The 13305-nt window shown below is 54.0% G+C and overlaps 1 protein-coding gene across 1 annotated transcript; it reads right to left on the bottom strand.

Annotated features, from left to right (window-relative positions):
* Positions 1-6027: 6027 nt before the first annotated feature.
* LOC122563865 (uncharacterized) lies at positions 6028-11863 on the bottom strand. The gene is made up of 3 exons (XM_087977150.1): positions 11653-11863; positions 10605-10713; positions 6028-8132 (listed from the first exon to the last, which is right to left on the bottom strand). The coding sequence occupies exons 1-3, from the start codon at positions 11761-11763 to the stop codon at positions 7864-7866; spliced, it is 489 nt and encodes a 162-aa protein (XP_087833276.1). The 5' UTR covers positions 11764-11863; the 3' UTR covers positions 6028-7863.
* Between the last annotated feature and the right edge of the window lie 1442 nt (positions 11864-13305).

The raw sequence follows: 13305 nt of genomic DNA on the forward strand, positions 1-13305 counted from the left end.
CACTGGGGTACAGTCCCACACACACACTGACCCTCACTGGGGCACAGTCCCCACCACACACTGACCCTCACTGGGGTACAGTCCCACACACACTGACCCTCACTGGGGCACAGTCCCACACACACTGACCATCACTGGGGTACAGTCCCACACACACACTGACCCTCACTGGGGTACAGTCCCACACACACACACTGACCCTCACTGGGGTACATTCCCACACACGCACTGACCCTCACTGGGGTACATTCCCCCACACACACTGACCCTCACTGGGGCACAGTCCCACACACACTAAACCTCACTGGGGCACAGTCCCACACACACACTGACCCTCACTGGGGTACAGTCCCACACACACTGACCCTCACTGGTGCACAGTCCCACACACACTGACCCTCATTGGGGTACAGTCCCACACACACACTGACCCTCACTGGGGCACAGTCCCACATACACGGACCCTCACTGGGGCACAGTCCCACACACACTGACCCTAACTGGGGTACAGTCCCACACACGCACACTGACCCTCACTGGGGTACAGTCCCACACACACACTGACCCTCACTGGGGTACAGTCCCACACACACACTGACCCTCACTGGGGCACAGTCCCACACACACTGACCCTCACTGGGGTACAGTCCCACACACACTGACCCTCACTGGGGTACAGTCCCCCACACACACTGACCCTCACTGGTGCTCAGTCCCACACACTGACCCTCACTGGGGTAGAGTTCCACACATACTGACCCTCACTGGGGAACAGTCCCATACACACACTGACCCTCACTGGGGCACAGTCCCCCACACACACTGACCCTCACTGGGGCACAGCCCCACACACACTGACCCTCACTGGGGTACAGTCCCCCCACACACACTGAACCTCACTGGGGTACAGTCCCCCACACACTGACCCTCACTGGCGTACAGTCCCACACACACTGACCCTCACTGGTGCACAGTCACACACACACTGACCCTCACTGGTGCACAGTCCCACACACACACTGACCCTCACTGGGGTGCAGTCTCACACACACTGACCCTCACTGGGGTACAGTCCCACACACACTGACCCTCACTGGGGCACTGTCCCACACACACACTGACCCTCACTGGTGCACAGTCCCACACACACTGGCCCTCACTGGGGCACAGTCCCACACACACAATGACCCTCACTGGGGTACAGTCCCACACACACACTGAACCTCACTGGGGTACAGTCCCCCACACACTGACCCTCACTGGGGTACAGTCCCCCACAAACTGACCCTCACTGGGGCACAGTCCCACACACACTGCCCCTCACTGGGGTACAGTCCCACACACACACTGACCCTCACTGGGGTACAGTCCCACACACACTGACCCTCACTGGGGTACAGTCCCCCACACACACTGACCCTCACTGGGGCTCAGTCCCACACACACTGACCCTCACTGGGGTACAGTCCCACACACACACTGACCCTCACTGGGGTACAGTCCCCCACACACACTGACCCTCACTGGGGTACAGTCCCCCACACACACTGACCCTCACTGGGGCTCAGTCCCACACACACTGACCCTCACTGTGGTACAGTCCCACACATACTGACCCTCACTGGGGAACAGTCCCACACACACACTGACCCTCACTGGGGCACAGTCCCACACACACACTGACCCTCACTGGGGTACAGTCCCACACACACTGACCCTCACTGGGGCACAGTCCCCCACACACTGGCCCTCACTGGGGCACAGTCCCACACACACACTGACCCTCACTGGGGTACAGCCCCCCCCACACACACTGACCCTCACTGGGGTACAGTCCCCCACACACTGACCCTCACTGGGGTACAGTCCCACACACACTGACCCTCACTGGTGCACAGTCGCACACACACTGACCCTCACTGGGGCACAGTCCCACACACACACTGACCCTCACTGGGGTGCAGTCCCACACACACTGACCCTCACTGGGGTACAATCCCACACACACTGACCCTCACTGGGGCACAGTCCCACACACACACTGACCCTCACTGGGGCACTGTCCCACACACACACTGACCCTCACTGGTGCACAGTCCCACACACACTGACCCTCACTGGGGCACAGTCCCACACACACTGACCCTCACAGGGGCACAGTCCCACACACACACGGACCCTCACTGGGGCACTGTCCCACACACACACTGACCCTCACTGGTGCACAGTCCCACACACACTGACCCTCACTGGGGCACAGTCCCACACACACACTGTCCCTCACTGGGGTACGGTCCCACACACACACTGTCCCTCACTGGGGTACGGTCCCACACACACACTGTCCCTCACTGGGGTACAGTCCCATACACACACTGAACCTCACTGGGGTACAGTCCCCCACACACTGACCCTCACTGGGGTACAGTCCCCCACACACTGACCCTCACTGGGGTACAGTCCCACACACGCTGCCCCTCACTGGGGTACAGTCCCACACACACACTGACCCTCACTGGGGTACAGTCCCACACACACACACTGACCCTCACTGGGGTACATTCCCACACACACACTGACCCTCACTGGGGTACAGTCCCACACACACTGACCCTCACTGGGGTACAGTCCCACACACACACTGACCCTCACTGGGTCACAGTCCCACACACACTGACCCTCACTGGGGCACAGTCCCACACACACTGACACTCACTGGGGTTCAGTCCCACACACACTGACCCTCACTGGGGCACAGTCCCACACACACTGACTCTCACTGGGGTACAGTCCCACACACACTGACTCTCACTGGGGTACAGTCCCACACACACTGACTCTCACTGGTGTACAGTCCCACACACACACAGAACCTCACTGAGGTACAGTCCCACACACACTGACCCTCACTGAGGGATCGGTCATGTTCCGTTGAGAGAGTGAAACATGTTGTTTTCCTCCTCCACCATTCCATTTTCCTTCCATTCCTGATCTCACATTCTCGCTCTCTCTGTCTGTCTATACTATCCTTCTATATCTGTATCCTTTCTCTAATTTCTCCAGAAATTGGAGACAGATTAGCTTACTCCATTTTATTCCCAGTGTAGGAGAGATTGCGTGAAATCTGATCAGGGTCTGAGCTCTGTGGGGGTTGGTGACATGTCTGCTAGAATAGCGAGAGAACTCCACTGAGCACTCCACTCTGTGGGAACAATCCCCATGTAGCCCATGGACAGGGGTACCTGATAATTGCCAACCCTTCAGGATTGTGCTGGCACCTCTTGTGTGCACGTGTGGGACACTCAGGAAGCTGTGGGTCTGCACTTCGGGGTTCCCTGAGCATTGAGAGGCTAGAGCGAGGGCACTCTGTGCAGGGACAGACAGCCTGGAGCAGGCTAAGTCTGAAGGCTGCTTGCTGTCTCTCTCTCTCTGAGCAATCACTCACTCAGCACCTCCCTCACACTCACAGTGTCTGGGCCTCGCTTCCTCTGCCAGGCCATTCCTGTTGGCACTTGATGGTGCACCAAGCTAACAGCTGTGAGGATGGTATTGAGGGGCTCGTTAGTACAAACACAGAGACAGGCTGCTGGACAGGACGGGTCTGTCTGGGGTTCACAGAGACACCACCCACTGAGGCCTCAATCGCACACCCACAGTTAGCACCAGCAAACCACACTGCACCATCAATTCAACCAAGTGGCCCTGTTAGAAACTGGATGGGTCCTAGCGCCCCCAGCACAGTCAGTGCTGGGCAGAGGGTGGGGGGTGGAGGGACATCAAGGCTGGAGTGGGAAACCGGAGGCATCGGCAGAGCTGGGTGGGGTAGGGGAGGTGGGTGACAGTGTGGGTAGGAGGGAGCTCCTGGTGGATGAGTTTGTGAGCCAGACAGCGTCTGGGGAATGGGGGTATGTTAGTGGCAGAGACTGCCATAATGGCCTGTAATGAGGGGGTTGGTGTTGGGGGGGGGGGGGCCATGAATGGGTTTACGTGGCGAAAGTTTAATGCAGTGGGTCTGGGAGCCTGGTGGCCAGGAGGCACCCAATGCCCACAGTGAGCTGATCTCGCTGCCAACACTCACCATCCTCTAGATGCTACACAGGATGGCACGGTGGCTCAGTGGTTAGCATCGCTGCCTCCCAGCACCAGGGACCCGGGTTCAATTCCCACCTCAGGCAACTGTCTGTGTGGAGTTTGTACGTTCTCCCCGTGTCTGCGTGGGTTTCCTCCGGTTCCCTCCCACAGCCCAAGGATGTGCAGGTCAGGGTGGATTGGCCATGGGGATTGCAACGTTACAATGATATGGTTGGGAGAGGGAGTCGGGTCTGGGTGGGATGCTCTTCAGAGGGTCAGTGTGGACTCAATGGGCTGAATGGCCTGCTTCCACACCATCAGGATTCTCTGAAAATGTCTGGGTGCAGTCTGTGTGACAGGGAAAGCCGTGGGATACTGGTCAGTGAAGGAATAAACAGAGCAGCTGTTGGCAAATCGCCCCGCTCTGCTGAGTCTGGAACCATTCCCTCTCCCATTTACTGTCCAGGTTGGGTCAAGCTGCTCAGAGGTCGGGTGCTGATGGCTGGAGGTTTACACTGAGCCTGTGGTGCTCCCATTAAACACTGACACCTCCCAATGATGCTGATGTTTGCAGCAATGTATTAAAAACAGGACAACAAGTTATTATCCATGCAATCTCGAAGGGTTTCCCATTGTGTCATCATCTCTCCTGGAAGAAAAGTCCTACTAGAATCAAAACATTACCTCTGTGTCTGTCTCTCTGTCTGTCTGTCTCTCTCTCTCTCTCTCTCTCTCGGTCTGTCTCTCTCTCTCTCTGTCTGTCTGTCTCTCTCTCTCTGTCTGTCTGTCTGTCTCTCTCAGTCTGTCTCTCTCTCTGTCTGTCTGTCTCTCTCAGTCTGTCTGTCTCTCTCTCTCTCTCTGTCTCTCTCAGTCTGTCTCTCTCTCTCTCTGTGTCTGTCTCTCAGTCTGTCTCTCTCAGTCTGTCTCTCTCTCTCTCTGTCTGTCTGTCTGTCTGTCTGTCTCTCTCAGTCTGTCTCTCTCAGTCTGTCTCTCTTTCTCTCTGTCTGTCTCTCTCTCTCTCTGTCTCTCTGTCTGTCTGTCTCTCTCAGTCTGTCTCTCTCTCTGTCTGTCTGTCTCTCTCAGTCTGTCTGTCTCTCTCTCTCTCTCTCTCTGTCTCTCTCAGTCTGTCTCTCTCTCTCTCTGTGCCTGTCTCTCTCAGTCTGTCTCTCTCAGTCTGTCTCTGTCTGTCTGTCTGTCTGTCTGTCTCTCTCAGTCTGTCTCTCTCAGTCTGTCTCTCTCTGTCTCTCTCTCTCTCTCTCTGCACAGGTGCTGCCTGACCTGCTGAGATTCTCCAGCACTCACTCTGTTTGTTGCAGATTTCCAGCAGCTGCAGTGTTTTGCTTTTTCTGAGTTAATTGAGTGACTGAGTTATCAGGATCTCAGTCAGCGGGAGAAACACTCCCGAATAAAACCACTCCGGAATTCGGGAAAAACATCTTCCGCAGGGAATGGGGGTGGGTGGGTGAAGGGATTGTGGGACTCACTCCCACAGCGAGTAGGGGGGGATTATGAGACTGACTCCCACAGGGAGTAGATTCAGATTCTGTGCAGATCTCCACTCCGGGAATTCCTTCCTGTTGATCCCTGGATTATAATTTCCCAGCATCCCGGGAATTGTGATCCGTTGGATCCTCAACTTTAAGGATCCATCCTGGAGTTCCCAAGCGATTGTAGTTTGATCTCGAATGTCAGCAGAAAACCTTTCAGGGTATAATGAGAAAACTGAGTCTTGTTTCAGTTTTTTCCATCCATTTGTTAATTAATTCTTTAAAAAGTCCAAGCTCACAGGGAACATTCAGTTTGATTGTCAGCCAGCAAACCAATCACCAAATAAAACTGTCAGATGAAGTTGAAGAGTCAGGAGGTTTTGCTGAGATTGTACAAAGCCCCAGTGTTCCCCCACAGAGCTTTGGCGTCTGGTCCTATCTATGGTTGGAGGAATTCCCATTCCAAATGTTTCTTTCATAAAATCTTGTTACATTTTTGTTTATTCATTTAATTTGGAGCAAATTTAAACATTAGATTTCATCATTTTTCTGCATTATTGCCATTGACTAGAAAGATTTACAAAAGACATGGGGGAGGCAATTTGTTTTTCACAGAGAGCAGTTTGTGTGTGAGAGGAATGTCTTGGGGAAGTGGTGGATGTGGGTACAGTAATAACATTTAAAAGGCATTTGTATGAGTACATGGATAGGAAACGTTTGGAGAGATATGGACCAGGAGCAGGGTCAGGTGGGAATATGGTTGGCGTGGGTGTGCTTCTGTGCTGGATGACTACCTTTGTCATCATCTCCAAGTGATCATGCTGAAGCTGCTTAGAATTGTGCTGTGTTTGGATTCGAGGCCCAGGCCGAGTGCAGACCAGCGCAGACACTGACATTTTAATTTGTAAATTGTTAACCCTGTGGAGGGTCGTGGTGCTGTTACACTCACAAGGGCTTTGTCACAAGATGTGAAAGTACAGATGTAAAAGTGTGGTGGTAATATTTGAATTGTTGATGTGAAATTGTTCTAAAAAACATGGATTACTTTGTAATATTAAGGGTGAGTCAGATGTAAATGTAATGGAATTCTAGGGAAAGTTGAGGTTAACACTGTCTATGTTTTTCTAGCTCTTTCTGAAGGCACTGTCTCAGACATGCAGTGGCAGTAGTGTAAGGCAGTAATCAGTAAGGCTGGAATACTGTGCCCAGTCCCTGACCTAAGGAAGGATAGACTGGCACTGGGAGCAGTGCACAGAAAGTTCACTTGGCTGATCCCAGGGATGGAGGGGCTGTCCTATGAGGAGAGGTTGAGTGGATGGGGGCCTGTACTCATTGAGGTTTAGAACAATGAGAGGTGACCTTATTGACATGTTTACAAGATGCTTAGAGGATTTGACAGGGGAGATGTGGGGAGGTTGTCCCCCGATGTGGAAGAGTCTGGGACCAGAGGGCAGTGTCTCAGAATAAAGGGTTACTCATTGAAGACAGAGATGAGGAGGAATCTCTTCTCTCAGAGGGGAGTGAATCTGGAGAATTCATCACTTACAGCGAGATGTCGAGGCTGGGTCATTGCGTATAATCACGGCTGAGATAGGTCTTTAAGCAGAAAAGGAATTAACAGTTATAAGGAAAAGTAGAGTTAAAGAGGATGATCAGTTCAGCCACTGAAAGGTGGAGCAGACTTGATGGGCTGAATGGCCTACATCTGCTCCTACATTTTATAGTCTAATGGTCTATGATTAACAAGTTTGATGACAGATGGTGTGAGAGACTGAGGGGGTTATAGGAGCGGGCACTAATCCCCCAGTAAGGGGAAGGGCAGGACAGTCAGAACTGGCAGCACGGTAAGGGCGATGGTTAGTTATGGTGATGGTTGGGTTGATGGTTAGTTAGCAACAGCTAGTTGGTGATAGATAGTTAGTGATGGTTGGGTTCATGGTTGGGTTGGTGATGGTTAGTTAGTGATAGTTGGGTTGGTGGTGGCTAGTTACTGATGGTTAGTTAGTGATGGCTAGTTGGTGATGGTTGGATTGATGGTTGGGTTGGGTGATGGTTAGTTAGTGATAGTTGGGTTGGTGATGGCTAGTTACTGATGGTTAGTTAGTGATGGTTGGGTTCATAGTTGGGTTGGTGATGGCTAGTTACTGATGGTTAGTTAGTGATGGCTAGTTGGTGATGGTTAGTTAGTGATGGTTGTGTTGATAGTTGGGTTGGTGATGGTTAGTTAATGATGGTTTGTTAGTGATGGCTGGATGGTGATGGTTAGTTAGTGATGGTTGTGTTGATGCCAATGTCTCTAAGTGGGTCACTGAGGAGCTTTGAAGTCAGCTTGCAGTAACTGAGCCCAGAGCTGGCAGTAAGGGTGAACCTGGGTGGTGGGCTGCTTCATACAGTCAACCAGTGGCTTCTTCTCCTCAGCCCATCTCAGGAGCCCCCCTTCGAGGTTGTAAATACTCATTGCCCTCTGAAACTGGCTACAATCTCCAGCCAAGAACTCAAGGAGTTTCTCAATCAGCTGTGACGCATGGAATCCAACCGTACAGTAACACACTATAGTCTGAGCAGCATTCCTTCCTGTGAGACACGGAACAAAACACAGGCATTAGTGAGACCGCCATGGAAATAGGGCACACCCAGACACACTGAGACACACTGGGATGCACTGAGACTCACTGGGACAGACTGAGACACATCGGGACACACTGAGACACACTAAGACACACTGAGACACACTGAGACACACTAAGACACACTGAGACACACTGAGACACATCGGGACACACTGAGACACACTGAGACACACTAAGACACACTGAGACACACTGAGACACATCGGGACACACTGAGACACACTGAGACACACTAAGACACACTGAGACACACTGAGACACATCAAGACACACTGAGACACACTGAGACACACTGAGACACATAGGGACACACTGACTCACACTAAGACAAACTGAGACACACTGAGACACACTGAGACACATCGGGACACACTGAGACACACTGAGACACACAGACACATCGGGACACACTGAGACACACTAAGACACACTGAGACACACCGAGACACACTGAGACACATCGGGACACATTGAGACACACTGAGACACACTGAGACACACTGAGACACACTAAGACACACTGAGACACACCAATACACATTGGGATACACAGAGACACACCTGGAATCAAGAAGACACACTGAGACCCCAACACACGTCACTGTAACAGACAATTCAACACAAAGACACACACATCCCAAAAACTCTAAGACAACTTGAAGACCTGAAACTTAGTCATTATTCAAGCCAAGAGAAATTTATCAAGATTTTCAATTGTCCAAAATCAATTAGAGCCTGAACCAGCCTCCCCTGGGTGGTTCCCACTGTGACAAATACCAAAGGTTAGTGTATATGATTCACTCCACATCACGGGGCAGAGAGTGAGCACTGCAGATACTGCAGATCAGAGTGGAGAGAGTGGTGCTGGAAAAGCACAGCCAGTCAGGTAGCATCTGAGGAGCAGGAAAATCAACGTTTCAGGCATAAGCCCTTTATCAGGAATGAGGCTTGTGGGTCGGGGGCTGAGAGATAAATGGGAGTGAGGTGGCATTCGACAGAGATTTTCCTGCACTTCCACAGATGTCACCTACAGTATCCATTGCTCTCTGTGGTCTCCTCTACATTGGGGAGACTGGACGCCTTCTCGCAGAACGTCTCAGAGAATATCTCTGGGACACCCGCATCAATTAACCCCACTGCCCTGTGGTCGAACACTTCAACTCCCCCTCCCACTCTACCGAGGACATGCAGGTCCTGGGCCTCCTCCATCACCACACTGTTACTATCTGATGCCTGGAGGAAGAACGCCTCATCTTCTGCCGTGGGACCCTAAAACCACACAGGATTAATGTGGATTTCACCAGTTTCCTCATCTCCCCTCCCCCTCACCTTATCCCAGATCCAACCCTCTTGAACAGTCCTACCTGTCCACCTTCCTTCCCAACTATCTGCTCCACCCTCCTGTCTGACCTATCACCTTTCCCCCAAACCTTCATCTCCCTATCGCATTCCCAGCTACCTTCCCCCTAACCCCTACCCTCTCCTACTTATCTCTCAGCACCCTCCCCCCCCTCCGGCCGACAAGCCTCATTCCTGATGAAGGGCTTATACCTGAAACGTCGATTCTCCTGCTCCCCGGATGTCTCCTGACCTCACATCAAAAAACAGTTAATGATTTGTGCTGCAGAACTTGCTGCTCCCCCCCCCACGCTGTTCCAGTTTGGTTACAACACTGGCATCTGCCCAATAATATGGATAATTACCCAAGTATGCACTGTATATAAAAAGCAGGACAAATCTAACCCAGCCTATTACTGCCCCATCAGTCTACTCTCGATCATCAGTAAAGTGATGGACAGTGTCAGTAACAAAGCTATCAAGCAGCACCTGCTCAGCAATAACCTGCTCAGTGACGCCCAGTTTTGGTTACAGCAGGGGACCACTCAGCTCCTGACCTCATTACAGCCTTGGGTCAAACACGGACAAAAGGGCTGAATTCCAGAGGGGAGGGGAGAGGGACAGCCCTTGACATTAAGGCTGCATTCGATGGAGTGTGGCATCACAGAGCCCTGGCAAAACTGGAATCAATGGGTATCAAGGGCAAACTCTCCGCTGGTTGGAGTCATACCTGACACACAGGAAGATGGTTGTGGTTGTTGGAGTCACTCATCTCAGCTCCAGGACATCACTGCAGGAGTCCCTCAGGGTAGTGTCCTAGGTCCAACCATCTTCAGCTGCTTCATCAATGACCTTCCCTCCATTCCAAGGTCAGAGGTGGGGATGGTCACTGAAGGTTGCACAATGTTCAGCACCATTCACCACTCCTCAGGTAATGCTCAATCACATTGGTCCCACACAAATGCCAGCTAATGACCATCTCCAATAAGAAAGACCCTAACCATCACTCCGTTAACATTTTCAGTGGTATTACCATCCCTGAACCATTCAAGGAATGAGCTATTAGACTGCCCCCTACCTGCCAGGCCCAGCTCCTTGGCCAGGTGATCCATGTCACTGGTGTCTGGGTCAATGCGAATGGCTCCCTGTAAGTGGCTGACCTCGTATTCAGCCGTACTCCGGACATCCTGAAACAACATGGAGACTAGGATCTGTCTGTTTCTCCACAGGGAGTACAGCAGCTCCCACACCCTCCCCCACTTCTGCCTCCACTTAGCTCCTCACCACCCCCACCCCCCCCAGCCCCCCAGCTCCCCCACCCCAGCCCCTCACTCCAGGTTCAAACATCCTCAAAGCAGAGAAAGAAAACATCCATCTTGGGCAGTTCTAGAGGTGTTCAGAGTGGGGCTCCTGCAGTGGGTGAGGGTCATAGAGCTGGTGAGGGTTAAGGAACTGGGTGAGAGTCCTGGGGTGAGTGAGGGTCTTACAGGTGGGTGAGAGTCCAGGGGGTGGGTGAGGGTCCGGGGGCTGGGTGAGGGTCTTACAGGTGGGTGAGAGTCAATGGGGTGGGTGAGGGTCCGGGGGCTGGGTGAGAGTCCAGGGGGTGGGTGAGGCTCCAGGGGGTGGATGAGGGTCCGGGGGCTGGGTGAGGGTCCGGAGTTTGAGTGAGGGTCCGGGGGCTGGGTGAGGGTCTGGGGGGTGGGTGAGGGGGTCATGCATGGGTGGTGTTTGTTGTTGTGATGGTGTTACAGGATGCCCCATGACCCCAGTTAGTGGGCAGCTGAGTATCCTGTCTCCATTACCAGGATTTCCCACACCACCCCCCGACCGCACTCCACAACTGAAGCCTTTCAAACTGCCGACACATCCCACTGGGAACGGTGAGGTATCTGGGATTGATCCCCACCCTCTCAGGGAGTCCTCCCTTAGGACAATCCCTCCCAGTATTCTGGGGTCACTCCATTCCTTCCCCACCCTCCTCATGTCAAACACCCAGAGCAGATACCCTCACACAGGGGGCAACAGAAGGTTCACACCACCGTCCACCCCACCACCACGGCCCTCTGTGATTCCTCCCGTAGTTGAATAGTTGCCCAGAGTGGCACTCTCAGCCAGGCCTCACTCACCAGCAGCAGCACCCCCTGCTGGTTCTCCTTCACCAGCTGCTCCAGCTGACCGGGACAGACATTCCCCACCGTGGGGAACCGGTGTCGGATCCACTCAGTCACCGGCTCCATCTCCCAGGCACTGGTTCGATACCCACCACCCTCTCACCCCGAGGACAGACTGGGAAACTCTGGGACAGGAGGGCAAACGTCCCCCCACAGCCTGTTACAGCCTGAGAGTCAGCACAGCCAATCCCTGCTGACTGGTTAAACAGTAACGGCCTGGTTAACCAGTAACTGCCTGGTTAGTCATTAACTCGGAGCTCACTCCCTGTGGAGTCTCCCTACACCCATGGGGCCCTGGTCTGACCTGCTCACACTGACTGGGAATCTCAGGTACTCAGTCAGTTCCAGGGAAATGGGAAACACTGGCTGGGGGAGAGGGGTTCTCTGAGGGGGGTGTCCCACCACCAATTCCCCACCCACCCTCCAGCTGAGGGTCCAGGGGACACTGCGCACCAGGACAGGGCTCAGGTCAATAGGAGGCTCATCAGCTCAGAGAGTCTGAAAGAGCTGGGAGTCCATGATGGGAAGGCACTGAAATGCAGGCGATGCTGCAGAGAATCTGTGCACAGCAAGATCCCACCAACACGGACACACTGACGGTCATGGAACCAATGAGACACAGTATAGCACTAAGGGAGCACCGCACTATCGGAGGGTCAGTGCTGAGGGAGTGCCGCACTGTCGGAGGGTCAGTGCTGAGGGAGTGCCGCACTGTCAGAGGGTCAGTGCTGAGGGAGTGCCGCACTGTCGGAGGGACAGTGCTGAGGGAGTGCCGCACTGTCGGAGGGTCAGTGCTGAGGGAGTGCCGCACTGTCGGAGGGTCAGTGCTGAGGGAGTGCCGTGCTGTCGGAGGATCAGTGCTGAGGGAGTGCCGCACTGTCGGAGGATCAGTGCTGAGGGAGTGCCGCACTGTCGGAGGGTCAGTGCTGAGGGAGCACCGCACTGTCGGTCGGTCAGTGCTGAGGGAGTGCTGCACTGTCGGAGGGTCAGTGCTGAGGGAGTGCCGTGCTGTCGGAGGATCAGTGCTGAGGGAGTGCCGCACTGTTGGAGGGTCAGTGCTGAGGGAGTGCCGCACTGTCGGAGGGTCAGTGCTGAGGGAGCGCTGCACTGTCGGTCGGTCAGTGCTGAGGGAGCCCCGCCCTGTCGGAGGGTCAGTGCTGAGGGAGTGCCGCACTGTCGGAGGGTCAGTGCTGAGGGAGTGCCGCACTGTCGGAGGGTCAGTGCTGAGGGAGTGGGCACTGTCGGAGGGTCAGTGCTGAGGGAGTGCCCCACTGTCGGAGACTCAGCGCTGAGGGAGTGGGCACTGTCGGAGGGTCAGTGCTGAGGGAGTGCCGCACTGTCGGAGGGTCAGTGCTGACGGAGTGGGCACTGTCGGAGGGTCAGTGCTGAGGGAGCGCCGCACTGTTGGAGTGTCAGTGCTGAGGGAGCGTCGCACTGTCAGAGGGTCAGTGCTGAGGGAGTGCCGCACTGTCAGAGGGTCAGTGCTGAGGGAGTGCCGCACTGTCGGAGGGTCAGTGCTGAGGGAGTGCCGCACTGTCGGAGGGTCAGTGCTGAGGGAGTGCCGCACTGTCGGAGGGTCAGTGCTGAGGGAGTGCCGCACTGTCGGAG

Source organism: Chiloscyllium plagiosum, unplaced genomic scaffold, assembly GCF_037043375.1.
Source record: "Chiloscyllium plagiosum isolate Xiang-an unplaced genomic scaffold, Cpla_swu_hap1 HiC_scaffold_31, whole genome shotgun sequence".
Classification (NCBI taxonomy): Eukaryota; Metazoa; Chordata; class Chondrichthyes; order Orectolobiformes; family Hemiscylliidae; genus Chiloscyllium; species Chiloscyllium plagiosum.

Coding starts and splice junctions, on each gene's coding strand:
- LOC122563865 (XM_087977150.1), bottom strand. CDS start 11,763: ATGGAGCCGGTGACTGAGTGGATCCGACACCGGTTCCCCACGGTGGGG. Junction 10,714..11,652: donor AGCAGGGGGTGCTGCTGCTG/GTGAGTGAGGCC, acceptor ATGTTGTTTCAG/GATGTCCGGAGTACGGCTGA. Junction 8,133..10,604: donor CAAGGAGCTGGGCCTGGCAG/GTAGGGGGCAGT, acceptor CGTGTCTCACAG/GAAGGAATGCTGCTCAGACT.